General features: G+C 41.1%; 1 protein-coding gene across 1 annotated transcript in view; it reads left to right on the top strand.

Moving 5' to 3' along the window:
- Window positions 1-22,743, top strand: part of LOC126474477 (putative fatty acyl-CoA reductase CG5065) — a 203,239-nt gene that overhangs the window by 112,009 nt on the left and 68,487 nt on the right. Inside the window, exons 4-5 of the mRNA XM_050101949.1 lie at window positions 7,313-7,422; window positions 17,607-17,799. Of these exons, the coding sequence (XP_049957906.1) occupies window positions 7,313-7,422; window positions 17,607-17,799 (303 nt within the window). The remainder of the gene's footprint in view (window positions 1-7,312; window positions 7,423-17,606; window positions 17,800-22,743) is intronic.

Raw genomic sequence — 22,743 nt, 5'->3', positions numbered from 1 at the left:
TTCTACTACTTGTAGATGGGTGTGACCTGTGACCTGTGCTTTTTTCCAAGAAATGGGCACGTTTTTTTGTTCAAGGGATCTACAATAGAAGAGGTGCTAATTAAGCGGCAAATTCAGTATAAAATCTGACAGTGATTGCATCAGGCCCTGGAGCTTTGCTCAGTTTTAAAGATTTCAGCTGTTTTTCAACACCATTGACACTAATACTTGTTTCATTCATCTTTCCAGTGGTACGAGGACTGAATTGGAGCAGTTCTCCTAGGATTTCCTTTGTAAAGAAACATTTGAAAAGAGTGTTAAACATTTCAGTGTTTGCTTTTCTACCCTCGATTTCAGTTCTTTTCTCATTTGCTAGAGACTGGACACTAACTTTGGTGCTTTATTACAGTAGTATTTAGTTAGGGAGTGCTACTCTCACAATCTTTCTTTGTAAACTGGGAGTTTTAATAGTTTTTTAAAGAGGGAGTTTTAATTAGTGGGTTTCACAGTGTTTCTAAGAGTGGCTAGGGAGAGATAAAGCATTCTCCATAAATAACCAGTGATAAACCTAATACAGATGAGCTGTGACAGGTGCCCTAGAGCCTGCCACTCAGTGACTGTTTCACTTCAGTTGTTATTCATCCCATCAGCACATTGCACTCCATGATGTTAAGTGAGGTTTTCTTATAGACTTTTTACATCCACATGATGTCAGTGGTTAAGAGAACATCTCTGTCCTCTGTAACATGTAATATCCCACTGTCAAACCTGACAGTTTTCCTGAAACATTCCCAGAGCTGAAAGCTATAGAGATTTGGCAGCAATCGCCAATCCCCAGCTTGAGAGCAGCATGATCACCAAACCTGAGCATAGTAATTGAAGCAAGTTAACGGATAATTACTGGTTTCCTTTATTGCCCATTTCTCTTTACAGTCTATGTTAAAATTTCACTGATAATTTCAATTCATTTTGTGTCTTGTGTAGACACATGCTGTGTTGTTGGTCAGAGCTGGTATCTACTTTCTTCAGTGTTCACACAAGCATTTAGATATAACCAAATAATTATATCTAAAAACACAGATGATGTGACTTACCGAACGAAAGTGCTAGCAGGTCGATAGACACACAAACAAACACAAACATACACATGAAATTCAAGCTTTCACAACAAACTGTTGCCTCATCAGGAAAGAGGGAAGGAGAGGGAAAGACGAAAGGATGTGGGTTTTAAGGGAGAGGGTAAGGAGTCATTCCAATCCGGGGGCCGGAAAGACTTACCTTAGGGGGAAAAATGGGGTATACACTCACACACAGACACATATCATCCGCACATACACAGACACAAGCAGACATTTCTTGTTACCCACCAGGCCTCAATCTCCGCTAATTTCAAGTTGCTGCCACTCATATCTCACTTGTCATTCAACAACATCTTTGCCTCTGCACTTCCGCCTTGACTGACATCTCTGCCAAAACTCTTTGTCTTTAAATATGTCTGCTTGTGTCTCTATATGTGTGGATGGATATGTGTGTGTGTGCGAGTGTATACCCGTCCTTTTTTCCCCCTAAGGTAAGTCTTTCCGCTCCCGGGATTGGAATGACTCCTTACCCTCTCCCTTAAAACCCACATCCTTTCGTCTTTTCCTCTCCTTCCCTCTTTCCTGATGGGGCAACAGTTTGTTGCGAAAGCTTGAATTTTGTGTGTATGTTTGTGTTTGTTTGTGTGTCTATCGACCTGCCAGCGCTTTCGTTTGGTAAGTCACATCATCTTTGTTTTTAGATATATTTTTCCCACGTGGAATGTTTCCCTCTATTATAAATGGTTCAAATGGCTCTGAGCACTATGGGACTCAACTGCTGAGGTCATTAGTCCCCTAGAACTTAGAACTAGTTAAACCTAACTAACCTAAGGACATCACAAACATCCATGCCCGAGGCAGGATTCGAACCTGCGACCGTAGCGGTCTTGCGGTTCTAGACTGCAGCGCCTTTAACCGCACGGCCACTTCGGCCGGCTTCCCTCTATTATATTAATATCGTTAATTTGAACCCAACAATTACGTTTGTTATTGTCACTGTTGCATTTTGAAATCTTTCCTGTCGTCTTATTTTCTCTTTATGTTTTTGCCAGTAGTTTCACTTTGTATTCACCTTCTCCTTTTTATCGTAATCTGCTATACAATTTTATCCCGCCTATATATACTCAATAATACGTAACCCACTTCCAAACCATAACCAAAAAAATTTTTTTTGCCACTTTCAACACTACCGCTGCTATAAAATCCACCGTTTCTAGTTCACAAACAGTTCCTTTCACCTTTTAAACAACCATTTCGGCTATTTCTAATAACTTTCGCTTTATTTCCATTTCCGTTTTTCCCACATCACTGATAATTTTTAGCCGCATCCCACAGGTTTTAACGTCATTATTTCTTCATCAGACAATTGTTAGCCTCATTTTCATAATCTGCCACCACAAAACCACTCCTTTTAATACATTACACACAGTTTTTTCGAAAATTTCCCGAATTTCTCCGTCCTTTAACGTGTTTTGGCGGCAACACAACCACCTAACCTTTGTGCACATCATTGCCTACCAACCCAAGTCCAACGTAGCCCAGCTGTAACCGACACCTTTTCGCCTTTTTCACACCAGATCTCCAGTTACTTTCCAGTTCACCTTTATCTCTCCCCATATATTTTTATTTTCATTTTCATTTCAGCCTCATGTTACACTTTCCACCTTCTGACACCATGTCACCCTCACAACACCCCCACAACGACCCCATTAAGTTTTATTTACATTGCCTCCCCAAAAATGCCTTCGCCCTAGCCAGATTACGCTCCCATATTCTATTTTCCCAGGCTTGTCTAACATTTGGCATTACCCCCAAAGGCCTCACACTTAAAGTTCCCATCTCTGGCTGCAACCCTTCTTTCCATCAGTCCCTATTCCAGTTCCAAACTGAATAATCCAGTGCCCTCACCCACCTAATCCTTCACCTACCCATCAACTTAGCCAATGAACACACCCGTCAACTCCTATCCTTAATAAAAGTCCTTAATCTTTCCTGTCCCACATCCACACCGGCTGTTCAGAGCATCCTCCTACAGGCCAACCGCAAATTAGAACAGCATGCCACCCTCCACCTCAAAAAACTATCCAATCTCCTGGTTTCCCACCTCTGGAAAGGCAACTCAATCCCCCTTCACAACCTTTCCAGCAAACCTCAACCTCCTCTCATTGCACACAAACCCAGTCTCTCCCATCTACTCAATCTCCCACTTCCAGCTCCACTCCCTCCAAAACCTCAAAATTCCAATCAACACAATCTGGAACCACAACACCCTAATTCATTAGTTAACCTTTCCTCCAAACCTCTCTCCTAATCCGAAACCTCTGTCCTATCCAAAGGCCTCACCTTCAGCCCCACTCCCAGATTCAACCAAACAGCCCTCGTCAAAGATTTACTGTCCTACTCTCGTACTCTCTGCTGGAAATATCACTTTGCCACGAAGAAAAATGATCCTACTCCTACTCCCAATGGTCCAACTCCCCAGGACACTATCCAAATTGAACCCTGCCAGGAACAGTTACGTCCTCCGTCGCAGGGGGACACACCTCCTCTTCCTCAAAATCACCCTCTCCAAACCTTCCAGGAATTTCTGACTCCCAGCCTTGCATCTCAATCCTTCTTAAAAAACCTTAATCCTACTCCCAACATCACCACTGCTGAAGCCCAGGCTATCCGTGATCTGAAGGCTGACCGATCCATCGTCATTCTTCCGGCGGACAAGGGTTCCACGACCGTGGTACTTGATCGTCGGGAGTATGTGGCTGAGGGACTGCGTCAGCTTTCAGACAACACCACATACAAAGTTTTCCAAGGTGATCCCATTCCCGATGTCCAGGCAGAGCTTCAAGGAATCCTCAGAACCTTAGGCCCCCTGCAAAACCTTTCACCTGACTCCATCAACCTCCTGACCCCACCGACAACCCGCACCCCTACCTTCTACCTACTTCCTAAAATTCACAAACCCAATCATCCCGGCCGCCCCATTGTAGCTAGTTACCAAGCCCCCACAGAACGTATCTCTGCCTACGTAGATCAACACCTTCAACCCTTTACATGCAGTCTCCCATCCTTCATCAAAGACACCAACCACTTTCTCGAACGCCTGGAATCCTTACCCAATCTGTTACCCCCGGAAATCATCCTTGTAACTATTGATGCCACTTCCTTATACACAAATATTCCGCACGTCCAGGGCCTCGCTGCAATGGAGCATTTCCTTTCACGCCGATCACCTGCCACCCTACCTAAAACCTCTTTCCTCATTACCTTAGCCAGCTTCATCCTGACCCACAACTTCTTCACTTTTGAAGGCCAGACATACCAACAATTAAAGGGAACAGCCATGGGTACCAGGATGGCCCCCTCGTACGGCAACCTACTCATGGGTCACCTAGAGGAAGCCTTCTTGGTTACCCCGGCCTGCCAACCCAAAGTCTGGTACAGATTTATTGATGACATCTTCATGATCTGGACTCACAATGAAGAAGAACTCCAGAATTTCCTCTCCAACCTCAACTCCTTTGGTTCCATCAGATTCACCTGGTCCTACTCCAAATCCCACGCCACTTTCCTTGACGTTGACCTCCATCTGTCCAGTGGCCAGCTTCACAAGTCCGTCCACATCAAACCCACCAACAAGCAACAGTACCTGCAATATGACAGCTGCCACCCATTCCACATCAAACGGTCCCTTCCCTACAGCCTAGGTCTTCGTGGCAAACGAATCTGCTCCAGTCCGCAATCCCTGAACCATTACACCAACTACCTGACAACAGCTTTTGCATCCTGTAACTACCCTCCCGACCTGGCACAGAAGCAAATAACCAGAGCCACTTCCTCGTCCCCTCAAACCCAGAACCTCCCACAGAAGAACCACAAAAGTGCCCCACTTGTAACAGGATACTTTCCAGGACTGGACCAGACTCTGAATGTGGCTCTCCAGCAGGGATACGACTTCCTCAAATCCTGCCCTGAAATGAGATCCATCCTTCATGAAATCCTCCCCACTCCACCGAGAGTGTCTTTCCGCCGTCCACCTAACCTTCGTAACCTGTTAGTTCATCCCTATGAAATCCCCAAACCACCTTCCCTACCCTCTGGCTCCTATCCTTGTAACCGCCCCCGGTGTAAAACCTGTCCCATGCACCCTCCTACCACCACCTACTCCAGTCCTGTAACCCGGAAGGTGTACACGATCAAAGGCAGAGCCACATGTGAAAGCACCCACGTGATTTACCAACTGACCTGCCTACACTGTGATGCATTCTACGTGGGAATGACCAGCAACAAACTGTCCATTCGCATGAATGGACACAGGCAGACAGTGTTTGTTGGTAATGAGGATCACCCTGTGGCTAAACATGCCTTGGTGCACGGCCAGCACATCTTGGCACAGTGTTACACCGTCTGGGTTATCTGGATACTTCCCACCAACACCAACCTATCCGAACTCCGGAGATGGGAACTTGCTCTTCAATATATCCTCTCTTCCCGTTACCTACCAGGCCTCAATCTCCGCTAATTTCAATTTGCTGCCGCTCAACCTCACCTGTCTTCCAGCAACATCTTGCCGCTGTACTTCCACCTCGACTGACATCTCTGCCCAAGCTCTTTGTCTTTAAATATGTCTGCTTGTGTCTGTATATGTGTGTGTGTGCGAGTGTATACCCGTCCTTTTTTCCCTCTAAGGTAAGTCTTTCCGCTCCCGGGATTGGAATGACTCCTTACCCTCTCCCTTAAAACCCACATCCTTTCGTCTTTCCCTCTCCTTCCCTCTTTCCTGATGAGGCAACAGTTTGTTGCGAAAGCTTGAATTTTGTGTGTATGTTTGTGTTTGTTTGTGTGTCTATCGACCTGCCAGTGCTTTTGTTTGGTAAGTCACATCATCTCTGTTTTTAGATGAATTAAAATTAAACATCACAGAGACCCAGCTCACACAGTTCAAAATGGAACAATTAAAATCACCTTCCAAATTACCCCTAGAAATCAAGAAACTTAGGAAAGCAGATTCTGTGCAATTCCATAGTATATTCCAGCTTTAAAAAATGATTATGGTCTTCTCACACAAGTTACTGGGCAAATAAGATAAACAGTCTTGCTTCTTTGCAGTATTGCCCCAAGTGATTGACATAGACACTAGAAAATCATATTTTCTTTAAATCTATTGTAAGATATGGAATAATTCTTTGGGGGATGCTAGTAGTGTAAATAGGTTTTTATTGCTACAAAACACTACTGTTAGAAATAAGTATAATATCATGCCTATAGATTCATGCATAGGCATTTATGGATCAAAATATTATATTAACTATGTCATATATATACACTTATAAACTACTTACAACAATATGTAAAAATTGAGACTTATTTATAGGCAACCTGATTTAACAAGCATATGATACTAGAGACAAACGAAAAATTCATGTTGCTTTGTTGTAGATTACAACTATTTCCAGGCCATTCAGTACTGAACTGTGAGAATTTAAATTATAAAGTGAAAAACTAGATTTGCTGAAAAGAAAACTACATGCCATCCTCACACAAAAATATTATTATTTAGTCATAGAATTTTTAAATGATGATAAAAATGTATTTGTAAAGCAATTTTATAAACATATAATTATGGTGGCAAAGTAAGATTAATTTACATTTTGTTGATGCTTTGCATGTCTGAATTATATTACTTACGTCGCAGGTCTCCTGTACATTAAATCCATGATTTATGCTTGTCTGTAATGAGACAATAACATTTTGAATCTGGTTCTGATTATGATACTCTATCTTAAAGTTAGTTTCCTTTCATCAAGTACTGAATGAAATATTACGACTGAACACATGTTAAAAGACATATATGGCAGTGACTGTTTCACTTTTTTCCCTTACTGTGTAGAAAGCATGGTACTTGGGGTAGTAGTTACATATAACAACAACTAACAGGTTGTACGATTCTTGTGTGTGTGTGTGTGTGTGTGTGTGTGTGTGTGTGTGGTTTGAGGTGTACGATTCTATACAAATATATTTTATTGTCCTACAAGGTACAAAGCAATTTGTCACAAACATCGATCAGAGCAAACTAACTGCAGGCCCAGAGAGGTTAGTTGAGCTACCTCAGGATAGAGATATTGTTCGTGGTGACTCTATTGAGTCACATCCTCACAACTATGTGCTGATAAGAGTAATATCTGGATAACTCATGAAATGTAGTGTGGAACAAAATGTCCAACTAACTAATATAAAACCTAAATGATTGGTTTCAGGCTTCTGGGTCCACATCCAAACTGTTATACATACTCCAAAAGACTAGCAGAAAGTCTTGTATATGAAGAATCAAAAAACATGCCAGCTGTTATTTGCCGCCCATCCATAGGTATGTAAATACAATGGTTTCTTTACCCATCTTGCCTTTCGGTACTCTATAAATGTAATGTAGTTAACTACAGTTTCAAGCATTACACCTTACTGTAATAAAGTAGTACTAAATCAAATTTAAGAAGTACTGTGCTAAGTTACAGAAATAAAAAAGCTTTCAAGTAATGGGAAATAAATTCTTATGGCATGACTGGACGGGATCCCCTCAAGATGGATGTTTGGTTGCATGTTTACATGTTCTGCCAGTGGATGCCCTTTTGGCAACTTGTGTGTCCTTAACCTACATCAGTAACCATACCGGGAAAAGGGGACCTATAGTTTAATACGGAATCCAAACCATGTGCCATTCCCACATATCTTCACATCATTGAGAGGTGAAGGCTAGAGTAAAGGCAGCATGAAAAATTCTGTTGTGTTACCCATATTCGAACCTGCATCCTTAAGGTCTCCAGGATCACAGTTTACCAATATACCACCAAACCCTGACTTTCAAAGCATATGAGAACAGCTCTTCAGGCTTTCCCAACAATCTAATGACATCTGTGCTTCTTGGGTTGTCGGGTGCACCCGAATGCATCATCTTGCCGGTCTGCAAAGTTTGACCACATGAGCAAGAAAGCACAGTAGATGGGGGAGACTCACAGTGAGCCGAACTTAAGTGGCATGCGGTTTATGATGCAATCTTAAAGGTATTCAGCAGTGGTCTCAACTTTGCAGTGACCCATAGAAATGTGCTCATTTCTCTTGTATGGGAACCAATATTACGTGCAAACTGAAGGGCAAAAGCACCAGTACCACCTAGACTTTATGGTTTGCCTAAAATACACAAGGACGGCATGCCCCTACACCCAATTGTCAGTAATATTGGGGCACCTATGTAGCTATGGGCAGCCCACGGTCTCCTGTGATTGCCAACATGTTTATGGAGAGATTTGAGGAGAGGGCTTTAGAGACAGCCAGATATAAACCCACATGCTTCTTCAGGTATGTGGATGACACCTTCATGATCTGATCTCATGGGAAGGACAGGCTCAATGAGTTCCTTGAAGATCTTAACTCCTGCCACACAAATATCAAGTTCACCATGAAACTGGAGAAGAATGCCCAGCTGCCATTTCTGGATTTACTAGTTAAAAGGAAAGCAGATGGATCAATTGGCCACAGTGTGTATCAAAAACCCACACACACTGATTTATATCTGTAGGCCAGCAGCTGTCACCACCCTGCGCAGAGCATCTTAAAACAGTATTCTGCAAAAATGGATATACTACCAAACAAATTGAGATGGCGCTCCAACCACTCACTACACCACAGGATCCAGAAACAGAGCAAGATGAAGCAAAGAATGTGGTGTACCTGCACTATGCTGGTTCTGTTTCTGCCAGAATCAGTAGGATCCTCTGTAAACACAACATCAAGTGTGTTTTCTGTCCATCCAGCAAGATCAGGGATCTGGTGGGAAATGTTAAAGACGACCTGGGGTTACAGAAAGCAGGCATTTACGATATACCTTGTCAATGTGGCATGTCCTACATTGGCCAGATGACAAGATCAGTGGATATCAGGTGCAAGGAACATCAAAGGCACACCCAATTAAGACAGGTGACGAAATCATCCATTGCTGAACACTGTCTAGAACTAGATCATGCCATGAATTATGATGAAACCAATATTCTAGCACAGACACACAGATTTTGGGACAGTGTTATACGGAAATCGATAGAGATAAAAGTAACTGATAGTCTAATGAATTGCAACATGGGGCACCAGCTAAGCAGAGCCTGGAATCCTGCTCTGAAATTGGAGCAATGGGGACAGCTGCAGTACTCGATGAATAGAAGAACTGAAGGCGTGGATATAGAAAATGATCCCCAGAGTGCCAGGCTCTCCAGACTGAAGATGTAATGTCCAGGTTTGGGTCTGCCTGGTGCGAACCGCAGAGGGAATACCCAGAACAGCAGCAGACCAAAAACAGAACACTGACACTCAAGAAGACCGCAGTGAGCAGGAGAGGACCACAGGGAGAATGCCTGGCAACTCACAGAACTCCAAACTCAGCAGGTCCAAAATGGAACACCCAGGAGTGGGTCTGGTGGGCGTGGACAGCAGAGGGAATGCCCAGAACCACAGTGGATGGAAAACGGAACAGCAGGTCGCAGCAAATGGGTGCAGACAGCAGAGGGAACGCTTGCAACTGCCAGAGCTACGTTACTGAAATATTGTGTAAGAACGACGCTGATATCCGGCAGAGCACCCAACAATCCAAGATGTCAATATGAGAATAGATTTAAATGCTTTCAGATGACAATTTATTGCTAGTTTCAACTTTTGTTTTGTCTTTTGCATTAAAGGCACCAGCCCATTAAACAAAGATCTTTTTATATCAGTTTTTAATTATGATAGGGGTGTGTGATACAAAAATGGCATGGTATTTAGCATACTTTTGTTCTTCATTGTCACCTTACCACAGGGAACTTGCCTGATTTTGAAATTTTGAATGACTATGGGTTTGGTTTAAGCAAGCTGGTCAGTATTACCATTTCTCTGTTATTGTAAACCACTATTATACATAGTTGTGGAACATTGTGTTTTGCAGAGTGCAGGTCTCTTAGCTTAACCACCTGGGCTAAAGGGATGGGACAAGACATTTTTTAAAAAAAAAAAAAAAAAAAAAAAAAAAAAAAAAAAAAAAAAAAAAAAAAAAAAAAAAAACCTGCACGTTGTTCGGAAGAATGTCTCTTGAAGCAAAACAGTGACTAGTAATCACTTCTGTAGCACCTATTGCACCCCATTTGAATTAGGCTAGTCCAAACAAAGCAGCTCCAGGGGGTCATGTGGACCACAGATTAATATTAACAACCAACAGTTTAAGACATCTCAAACAGAATAGTCATCCACATCAAACAGCTACTGAAGACAAAACTACCAATAGCAACAAGACATACGACATGCTATCAAAAATTTTCGGGACTGGTGCCGTCATCTGTTGAAAACCTTACCTTTGGACTAATGGTCACCATCACCCTCAAAGTAGTTCCTATCCGCACGTACACACCGGTCCCAGTGTTTCTGCCACCGGTCAAATGTTTTCTGGAAGTCGTGTTCTTTGAGGGTGTTTATCACCGCCAGCAATGTGTCTTGAATCCTCTCTAGAGTGTCAAACCGATGGCCTTTCAACTCGAGTTTCAGTTTTGGGAATAGCGCAAAGTCGCAAGGTGCCAAATCTGGTGAGTACGGTGGGTGGGGTACAACCACGATGTTGTTTTTTGTAAAAAAGGTCCTGGTGAGCAAGGATGTATGACAGGGCGCGTTGTTGTGATGCAGCTGCCAGTTCCCTTGATGCCAAAGTTCAGGCCGTCACAGCACGTTTTCACGGAGCCCTTGCAAAATGTCACAGTACTATGTGGAATTCATTGTTTGGTTGGGTGGGATGAATTCTTTGTGCACAATTCCCTTGGTATCAAAGAAAATGAAGAAAATGATGATCATGCTCTTCACCTGTTTTGCTTTCTTGGGTCTTGGAGAGCCCGAGCTCTTCCACTGGGATGATTGTTGCTTTTTCTCTGGGTCATAACCGTAAATCCAGCTCTTGTCCCAGTGATAACCCGTGACAGGAAAGTTGGATCATCAGATGAGGTCTGGTGAAGGTCTGTGCATACTTCAACATGCTGTGCCTTCTGATCGGCAGTCAAGATCCTTGGCACAAATTTGATAGCAACACGAAACATGCCAATTCATCAGTCAACATTCGTTGACGTGCCCCATAACCAATACCCCCTTCATCCGCAAGGTCTTGAAGAATTCGATGTCAATCCGCACGAACCAATTGTTGAAGTTTGGCAACAATGTCTGGCGTTGTGCGGCTAATGGGGCTTCCAATGTGAGCATTATCTTCGATGTCTGTACGGCAGGCCCTGAACTGAGCATGCCACTCAAATACACGTGTACAGCTCATACTCTGTCCCCCAAACACCTGTTGAATCATTGCAATGGTCTCCGTAGCACTTTTCCCGAGATTTGCACAGAATTTGATACACATGTGCTGATCTGTTTACGGATCCATCATAAAATCGCCATACACCAAATGCAGAGTATTACAGAAATCACTGTGGACATGCAACATGTCCTCCCAGCTGAATGCCACTCCGCACGCTGACTCATCAGATATGCAGTTCTTGCCACCTAGCGGTGCAAAGATCTACTACTCCTACTTTCCAGATGGTGGCACCAGTCCTGAAATTTTGGATTCCACCTTGTTTGTATACCAAAAGTCTTCATTATAATGAAAAAGGAAGAAAGAGCTTTTCAGAAAGTTTCACCCTTCCATATTCCAAAATTAGTGATTTGATTTTGAATATATAATCTGTAAAATGTCTCTGAAGTGGAACATTACTTTTAGAGTGATCAGCAGCCAAACAAGCAAAACAGCAGTTAAAGAGTTAAAAATTAGGTGACTACCCAGTTCTCACTGAATAATACCAAACAACTAATGTCATTAAAAGAGCTGTCTCCTGCCATGATACAGTGAAAATTAACATGAAGAAACTACAATATGAGTAGTGTGGTGGAGGAGTAGCAGAACAGATACATAAAGGTCACAACAATCTAACAAGAAGCTACCTGGAAGCTTAAAACCTGTTCAGAAGGGATTCAGGTGCAAATTTAATCAGTGTTACAGGAAGATTGCTTTTAGTTTTTAGTAGAATTGATGAGCATTAGCATCAAATAGAAGTTTTATGTTGCTTGTATATGCTTCTCTACATTTAATTTTTATCTCATTTACTTGTTTTGAGCCACAGAAAGGCGTAACAAAAAGATTCTCACAATTAAAGCTTTCGACCATTAAGGCCTTCATCATCAATAGAACCCCCCCCTCCCACACACACACACGCAATCAACAAATGCAACTCGCACACACACACGAGGCAGTCTCAGGCAAGTGGACCACCCTGTTGCTGAACTCGCTGCCAAACATGATATCCCTGCTTCACAGCTTGTGCCATACGGATCCTTCCCACCAGCACCAGCTTTTCTGACTTGTGCAGGTGGGAACTTTCCTTGCAATACATACTAAGTTCCTGTAACTGTCCTTGCCTCAACCTTCGTCAGTCACTGTCCTCACCCATCCAGCCCCTTCCCTGTTCCCATTCCAGCACTACACAGCCATCTTTCCACCATCACACCCAGTCTTTTTATTTCTCTCCTTTGACCCTACTACAACCCCCCCCCCCCTTCAGACCTCTCCCCTGCCCTCCATCTAACCTGCAGCACTTCACTACTCACCACACCCACCATACTGTCCCTCCCCCTCCCTGCTCGAGCCTCCTCCTTGCTCTCACCCAGTACCCACTCCCATCATGCACTGGTGCTGCTGCTTGCAGTGTGGTTTCCGTTGCCTGAGACTGCAGTCATGTGTGCGAGCTGTGTTTGCGTATCATACTATAGTCCTATATAAAAACAAAGATGAGGTGACTTACCGAACAAAAACGCTGGCAGGTCGATAGACACACAAACAAACACAAACATACACACAAAATTCAAGCTTTCGCAACAAATTGTTGCCTCATCAGGAAAGAGGGAAGGAGAGGGGAAGACGAAAGGAAGTGGGTTTTAAAGGAGAGGGTAAGGAGTCATTCCAATCCCGGGAGCGGAAAGACTTACCTTAGGGGGAAAAAAGGACAGGTATACACTCGCACACACGCACATATCCATCCACACATACAGACACAAGCAGACATATTTAAAGACAAAGAGTTTGGGCAGAGATGTCAGTCGAGGCAGAAGTGTAGAGGCAAAGAAGTTGTTGAAAGACAGGTGAGGTATGAGTGGCGGCAACTTGAAATTAGCGGAGATTGAGGCCTGGCGGATGACGAGAAGAGAGGATATACTGAAGGGCAAGTTCCCATCTCCGGAGTTCGGATAGGTTGGTGTTGGTGGGAAGTATCCAGATAACCCGGACGGTGTAACACTGTGCCAAGATGTGCTGGCCGTGCACCAAGGCATGTTTAGCCACAGGGTGATCCTCATTACCAACAAACACTGTCTGCCTGTGTCCATTCATGCGAATGGACAGTTTGTTGCTGGTCATTCCCACATAGAATGCGTCACAGTGTAGGCAGGTCAGTTGGTAAATCACGTGGGTGCTTTCACACGTGGCTCTGCCTTTGATCGTGTACACCTTCCGGGTTACAGGACTGGAGTAGGTGGTGGTGGGAGGGTGCATGGGACAGGTTTTGCATCGGGGGCGGTTACAAGGATAGGAGCCAGAGGGTAGGGAAGGTGGTTTGGGGATTTCACAGGGATGAACTAACAGGTTACGAAGGTTAGGTGGACGGCGGAAAGACACTCTTGGCGGAGTGGGGAGGATTTCATGAAGGATGGATCTCATTTCAGGGCAGGATTTTAGGAAGTCGTATCCCTGCTGGAGAGCCACATTCAGAGTCTGGTCCAGTCCCGGAAAGTATCCTGTCACAAGTGGGGCACTTTTGTGGTTTGACCAGACTCTGAATGTGGCTCTCCAGCAGGGATACGACTTCCTCAAATCCTGCCCTGAAATGAGATCCATCCTTCATGAAATCCTCCCCACTCCGCCAAGAGTGTCTTTCCGCCGTCCACCTAAGCTTCGTAACCTGTTAGTTCATCCCTATGAAATCCCCAAACCACCTTCCCTACCCTCTGGCTCCTATCCTTGTAACCGCCCCCAATGCAAAACCTGTCCCATGCACCCTCCCACCACCACCTAAACCAGTCCTGTAACCCGGAAGGTGTACACGATCAAAGGCAGAGCCACGTGTGAAAGCACCCACGTGATTTACCAACTGACCTGCCTACACTGTGACGCATTCTATGTGGGAATGACCAGCAACAAACTGTCCATTCGCATGAATGGACACAGGCAGACAGTGTTTGTTGGTAATGAGGATCACCCTGTGGCTAAACATGCCTTGGTGCACGGCCAGCACATCTTGGCACAGTGTTACACCGTCCGGGTTATCTGGATACTTCCCACCAACACCAACCTATCCGAACTCCGGAGATGGGAACTTGCCCTTCAGTATATCCTCTCTTCTCGTCATCCGCCAGGCCTCAATCTCCGCTAATTTCAAGTTGCCGCCACTCATACCTCACCTGTCTTTCAACAACTTCTTTGCCTCTACACTTCTGCCTCGACTGACATCTCTGCCCAAACTCTTTGTCTTTAAATATGTCTGCTTGTGTCTGTATGTGTGGATGGATATGTGCGTGTGTGCGAGTGTATACCTGTCCTTTTTTCCCCCTAAGGTAAGTCTTTCCACTCCCGGGATTGGAATGACTCCTTACCCTCTCCTTTAAAACCCACTTCCTTTCGTCTTCCCCTCTCCTTCCCTCTTTCCTGATGAGGCAACAATTTGTTGCGAAAGCTTGAATTTTGTGTGTATGTTTGTGTTTGTTTGTGTGTCTATCGACCTGCCAGCATTTTTGTTCGGTAAGTCACCTCATCTTTGTTTTTATATATAATTTTTCCCATGTGGAATGTTTCCTTCCATTATATTGATATCATACTATAGTCCCTATCACTTGTGACTGATGGTTTCAGATAGAAATCTTTGTGAGATTAATGAGTTACTATTAAGTATGTGTGTTTTGCATTACTGAAAAATTAAAAAAAAAATGTATGTTTGTACCTTTAATGCATACAGTTCTCCTGTGAGTTGTCCCATATTTGTGTGTAATAACACACTGTAAGATCTCTGGGATCAGTGAAATTCAAAATCAAATCAAGTGAAAAATATAATGAAATGAGAAAATGGCAAGCTCAAGAAATTTGCTACATTTGTAATAATGTTTGATTTACCTGCTTTGGTAGAGAACATTTAGGCAGATGTCCTGCATTTGAAAGTAAGCATATGTATAGCAAAGATTTCTAGAGTTTTAGGTATCGCTGAAACTTTGTAAGTACACTGTTGCAGAACAGTTGGCATCTATCTACATTTGTGTTTACATATACTGGCAACCACTCTGAAGTGCATGGTACTTAGCACTGTACCTCATATTACAGTTTTTTCATGCTTCTGCTGCAAATGTAACACAGGGAGAATGAACGATTTAAATGCTTCTGTGCATGCTGTTATTAGTTTAATCTTTTCTTCATGGTCCCTTAGGGCGCAAATTGTGAGGGACTGAAGTAAATTTCTAGATTCTTTACTTGCCACTGGTTGTTGAATCTTTGTAAGTAGGCTTTTCTGGGATACGTTACACCTATTTTCAAGAACCTACCAATTCAGGTCTTTCTGCATTTCCATGATGCTCTCCTGTGATTCAGGCATACCTGTGACCATTCATGCTGCCCTTCCTTGAATATGTTCAATGTATCATGTTACTCCTATTTGGTATGGGTCCCACACACTTGAGTAAAATTGTAAAAGGGGACTCACAACAGTTTTGTAAAAAATTCTCTTTGTAGACTGACTATATTTTCCCAGTATCTTAAAAATGAACTAAAGTTTTCAATCTGATTTACCTGCTGTTGAATGCAAGTGATCATTCCATTTCATATCCATATAAATTGTTACATCTTGATATTTGTGTGTGTTTACTGGTTCCAGTTGTAACTCATTAATATTGTAGTCATACTACTTTCTGCATATTGTGAAATGCACAATTTTATATTTCTGTACATTTAAAGCAGGGGCTTAGTTTTGCACTGCTTTCATATCTTATAAAGATCTAGGTGAACATTTGTATAACTTTTTCCAGACAGTATGTTATCGTAGATGATTGCACCAGCTGCAAAAAGTCCGAAATTATTATCAATATTGTCTGCCAGGTCATCAGTATACAACATGAACAGGAAAGGTCCTGAAACACACTTTCCTATGGCACACCTAAAGTTATATTTACATCTTTTGATGACTTATTCAAAATAGCATGAAGCATCCTCCCTACCAAGAAACCCTCAAGCCAGTCACAAATATTGTTTGATGCCATAAATGTTCATACTTTCATTAATAGGTGTTGGTTTGATAATGTGTCAAATGCTATCCAGAAATCAAGAAATACTGCACCCAATCTGATTGCTTTGAGCCATTGCTTCAGGATTCGTCAGAGGAAAGTGTGAGTTGGGCTTGATTGATATTTTCAAAATCCATGCTAGTGGGCACAGAGGGGGCCATTCTGTTTGAGACACCTCATTGAATTAGAGCTCAGAATATATTCTAAGATTATGCAAAAGATAAATGTAAATGATACAGTAACGGAATTTTGTAGAGCACTTCTGCTACCCCTCTTGCAGATAGGTGTGACTGACCTTTACTTTTTCTGTAGATAGGTATGATTTGTGCTTTTTTCCTTCTTTAGAATCAAAAAGGGATTTAATGTTTTTCTCTGTGCCTCTGACACTAATGTCTATAGCACTCATCTGTGCAGCGGTGAGAGAATTATACTAAGTCAGTACTCCTAGATCCTCTTTTATACAGAAACATTTAAAAATAGAGTTCAACATTTCTGCTTTTCCTTTGCTACCCTCAATTCCAGTTCCTGTGTCATTCATGCATGTCTAAATGTTTACTTTGTTGCCAAGTGGCTTTCCATATGAGCAGAATTTCCTTGGATTTCAGAAAAGGCCTTTTGATAAGATTCTGCTAAATTCATGATTGAAGGCTTCACACATTGCTGTTTTGACAGCCAGACTTGTTTCGTTTAGCATTTCTCTGTCTGTGACCCTATTCTTTGTTTTGCACCTACTGTGTGGTAGTCACTGTTTCCTTTGAAGTTCCTATACTATGGAGCAACCTTCCCTCAATAAATTGTTCTGCTGGCTACATATCTATCCAGTACCTAGTCAGCTATTCCTCTAAACTTGAGCAACAGTTACTCTAGATGCTAAATATTTCAAGTTCCTCCTTCAAAAGACACTACTACCTCTTTAGCTAATTTATTGGACATATCAGTGTTGTTTATGGTAAGCATTGTTGCTGCAAGTGCTTTGTGGCCATTGATATCAGTTTTAATGTAGAATATGGACATAGTAATATGAAATAGTAAGCAACTGTAATATGGAGAGTGTAAATCGAACATTTGGCAGGTACTATTAGAAATTTAACATTCATGCACCATCAAAAACACTGTACTTAGTGGCTGAATGAATTTTCAAAATTTGCCTCTAACAGTAGTGTGTGTGTTTTTTCTATTCAAATGTTTCAGTGACACCAGTTTTCAATGAGCCATTGACAGGATGGGTAGACAATCTCAATGGTCCTGTTGGTATTCTGATTGGTGCAGGAAAGGGAGTTATTCGCTCCATGCTTTGTGGACCAGATTTTTATGCTGAAATTATACCTGTTGACATAGCAGTCAATGGAATCATAACAGCTGCATGGGATACAGCAGTCAGAAGGTTAGCTATGAAATGTGGAAATGATTTATAAAATAATAATTGTGTCACTACCAAACTGTTGCCTTAAATTAATGCTTTCATTGACCTATGAGTTGCAAGGGCCAAACAATCATCCAGCCACTGCTCTTTATTGTATAGCAATTTTTACTTTGAGAATGTAGTAGTATTGCACACTGCCTGCAGCAGACTAGATGCAGTTTGGAAACATAATGTCCTGCCTGCCAACTGCCTTTTTAATTTCACTAAGACCATCTTAATAAGGTAACAAGGGCACTGACCTCTCATGTACTCATGTGATCTAGTGAAAGCAAAGGAAACTACAGATGTATTGTGAGGCAGAAATGACACCTTTAACTCATTTGAACATCTGTAATTTGGTTTTCAATCTCATGACTCTCTTGCAAAACTAATACTTCTACTGCTTGTAACTATCTTTATGTAGATCTGACTTGGTATTTCCATGCAAGCTACAAAGGTTTCCAGTTCTTTTTGTATGCTCTTTAGTTTTACCATCGGATGTTGCCCTTCTCATAGTAGGCCTATGGGTTTATTGTTAGGGAAATACATTTGTTAGTGAGGAAGTACTGTTTAGGTGTCCACCGTAGACCTCTGAGAAAATGGAGAAAATGTTCCACTAGTTATTGACCCAAACAGCACTACATACTAATTCCTATGATTGTTATTTTGAACTTTCCCTTAGCATGGCAATGTTGTTCTCAAACAGTAATCACTTATATTCATGAGTTTTCCTTGGTTCAAATCAAGTATTGTAGTTTAGTACTAATATTTGCATGAAATGGTCTGAGAGAAGGCCGTTTATGACTCAAGGTAAAAACAGAAAATATAAAAATTAGTTATAACAGTTTAAAAAATCACTGGTTTTGCAAACTGGAAGTAAGTCTAGCCCCCACTTATAAAACTTCAGGGCATTGTGCACCCTTTTTGTGCTGAAGACAGTCTGAATGTGGAGTAATGAATGTAATTTTTCCTTATGGTATTGTAATGATGTACATAATTGTTCTTTTTGAATGGCAGTGTATTATTTACAAAAACTTCATTTATATAATAATAAAATGATAAAACCATGGTGTCTGCCTGTTTGTTTGAATGTTCTAATCTCCAAAACAACTATGCAAATTTTCATGGGGTTTTCAGAGATAACTTGAGTGTAGTTTGGGACAACGCATAGGCTTTATTTCTTCAAAATCAGATCACAGGAAGAAAAAGATATTGTGATTTAAAGATTTATATTAAATTGTCTGCTCAGCTTAGTACAGTAGTTCAGATGTTTAATCATCATGGCTTTGTACACCAAAGAAACAATAGATGATGCTGTTAATGTTTCTTACTCAGTGACAGATGTATTTTTGAAAGCTTACATCAGTGACAGTATGTGCCACAGTAGTACCTTTATGAATACAAAATAATAGCAAATTTACATGGCTAGGATATACAGATTCACAGATTTCACTTTGTGTGTTAAAAACTTAATAACATTGCTCTGCTTCTTTCAGTAGGTTTTATTTATATTGGCCTTATTTCCTAGGAAAGTTTTTTACCTCAGTGACAGAAGTATTTTCAGAAGTTTACATCAGTGACAAATTAAGTGCCTCAATCTCATCTTTATGAATAGAAAATAACATTGAATTCACTTGGCTAGCACATACAATGCTTTCGCATTGTATATTAAAACCTTGAGGACATTGCTTTGCTTCTTTTGATAGTTTTTATTTATATTCTTTGTTAGGAAAAGTGAATGTATTAAGTTTGCTTTGTAATTGGAGTATCTACTCATTACAATTTGATTTTGTTTGTCTACAAATAAAATGCTTAGAAAACAGTTGAGTTTTCCTGAATACACCAGATCAGCTAAAAAACTGAGTCCTATGTGGTCTCAAGAATCCAGTGAAGATAATAATGTGAAACTTGTTGCGGCTTGGGAACATCAGGCTTTAACTTGCTCCTTAAACATACCTTCTGAGAGCGAGACATGACATAACTCTAATAGAGAGTATCAAGCAATATCTTTCTCCTCAGAAACCTTCACTCACATAGGCTTAAAATTACTTCTCTTCCACATAACATAAGAGAAGCAGATATTTTGATATGAAGCGGCACAGGTAAGCGAGTTTTCATACCTCGCTTCCCTATTATGCCTAACAGTTTACCATCACACTTTAAACATGTGCAATTCCCAGCAAACTTATGTTATGCTGTGACCATAAACAAAGCACAAGGCTAGAAACTGCATGTTGTGGGAAAGGGGCGGGTGAACATTAGTGTCAGTTGCTTTTCACAAGGCCAGTTCTACATTGCCCTTCCCTGTGTTAGTGAAGCAAACAAGCTCTTTGTTTATGTGCCAAATCATTATACCTCAATCATTGTACAGTATACAAAAAAGCTTTCTAAGTCAAAAATAAAGTCCATGAGTACGGAGTCTCAGACACAGCTATAGATAGATACTCACTTAGTGGGGCAATAAATATATTGTGAATCAGTAGTCAGAATTCCCAATACCTTAAACAGTTGTCTACAAGATGATCGTGGATAAGCACTGGATATGAATCTTACAGCATGTTTTTGAACAATGAAGACATTTTTTCTTCAAGATGTGTTACCCTAGAATATTATTCATTTGACATTATTGAATGAGAATGTGCAAAATATGTCAACATGCTGATTTGTCTCTTGCCAAGATTTGCAGTGGTTCTAAGTGCAAATGTGGCTGAACTACATTGTTCCAAAATGTCTTTTTTCCAGTTTAAATTCTCATCTGTATGGACACCTAAGAGTATTGAAGTTTCCACCCTTTTTGTTATTTCCTCACCAAGCGTTACATGTATCATTGGTGTAGCACTCCTAGATGTAGAGAACTGAATATGTTGTGTCTTTTTAAAGCACATACATATTTTGAAGAATACATACATATTTTGAAGAAATAAGGCCTATGAGTTGGTCCAAATTACACTCAAGTTATCTGTGAAAACCCCATGAAAATTCGCCTAGTAGTTTTGAAGATTAGAACATTCAAATGAACAGGCAGTCACAATGGTTTTACCATTTTATTATTAGTATAGATGAAGTTTGTTGAAAATAATACACTGCCATTCAAAAAGAACAATGATGTACATCATTACAATACCATAAGGAAAAATTACATCCATCACTCCACATTAAGACTGTCTTTAGCACAAAAACGGTGCACAATGCTGCAACCAAAATTTTTGACAATGAGTGACTTAGTTTAATAAAATTTATATTTACTATATTTTACAATGATATAGTTGTTATTTTAATCATTTCACAGTTTTGTTTATTAAAATATGGTTTTGGGGATCGAGGATAGGAAACTTCCTAACCCTGAAGTTTTACAAGTGGGGGCTAGTCTTACTTCCAGTTTACAAAACCAGTGTTTCTGTATGTATGTATGGTTGGACTGTTTACAATACTAGTGTCATCTACATAGAGAATTAATTTTGCTTGTTGCATATTAGATGGAAGATCATTTACATATATGAGGAACAATAGTGGACCAAAGATTCAGCTTTGGGGATCTCATATGTGGTTTATCCCCATTCAAGAATAATATCCTGGGCTACATTTGTTGAATTACTATGAACAAATTTATGTATTTTTTTGGTTGGATTTGACATTATCCATTGGTTGGCTATACCATTAATCCGATAAATCTTCATTTAACTGCATGAATCAGAATTAAATGCCTTAGATAGATAGATATACATCAGTTTGCATACAAACTGACACTATTTTCTTGTTTAATGCTTGTAAAATTTGTTGAGTGAACATCTAAATGACATTCTCGGTAGAGCAACCTTCCAAAACACGAAGTGTGATTTGCTAAGGATGTTAGTGTTGCTAAGGTTTGATACTGTTCTAGAATACATCACCATCTCAAAAATTTTGGAAAATGATGTCAGCAGTGAAACAGGTTGCTAGTTGTTGACATCTCTCTTATCAGCTTTTTTAAAGAAGGGTTAAACAACATTATATTTAAGCCTCTCCAGAAAAATGCCTGGAGTTAATGATGTATTAAAATTTCTGTATCTATATCTACACCTACATCTATATCTACATCTATACTATGCCCTGTGAAATGCATGACAGAATGTACATCCCACTGTGCCAGTTATTAGTGCTTTTTCTCATTCCTTTAACTTAAGGATATGGAAAAAAATGATTGTTTAAATGCCTCTGTGTGTATTGTAATTAATCTAATCTTATCCTCATGATCCCTGTGTGAGTGATGTGTTGAGAGTTGTAATATATTCCTAGAGTCGTCACTTAAAGCTGGTTCTTGAAATTTTATTAGTAGAATTTCACAGGATAGTTACTGTCTATCTTCAAGAGTCTGAAGTCTGCCAGTCCATTCGTTCAACATCTCGGTGACACTCTCCCATGGATTAAACAAATCTGTGACCATTCATGCTGCCCTACTCCCTGTATGTTCAATATTCCCTGCCTGTCCTATTTGGTATGGGTCACACAAGTGATTTGTACGCAGTCTCCTTTGGAGATTTCTTCCACATACAAGTGAACAACAGTAGAGAATACACACACAAAAGTATAAACAATCCAGGTACTGATACAGGCAGTTGCTGACAATAAGTGTGAACATTATATGAGAGCAACTTATAAAGTGCACTTATAAAGTGGATGGTTCCATAGACAGTATGGCAAATGCTGTGCCATGTGCACAAGTCATGTGGCCCACTGCAGGCAGCCTCTAGTGTGTGGGTTGTGCAGATGCTGTTGTCAGAATATTCGAAGTGTAGTGCATTGACAGCCTAAAGCCATGGCACATATCCAAATATTATGTACAGGATTATAGCATCCTTAACCCCTTGGGAAAAGGGCACTCTGCCAGTTCAGATGTCAGGATGACTTTTGAAACATCCATGGCCTCTGTGGCAGACACTGCAGGTG

The sequence above is a fragment of the Schistocerca serialis genome, chromosome 4 (assembly GCF_023864345.2).
Source record: "Schistocerca serialis cubense isolate TAMUIC-IGC-003099 chromosome 4, iqSchSeri2.2, whole genome shotgun sequence".
In the NCBI taxonomy this organism is placed as follows: domain Eukaryota; kingdom Metazoa; phylum Arthropoda; class Insecta; order Orthoptera; family Acrididae; genus Schistocerca; species Schistocerca serialis.
The sequence above is the reverse complement of the archived record's forward strand: the minus strand, read 5'-3'. Positions and strand labels throughout refer to the sequence as shown.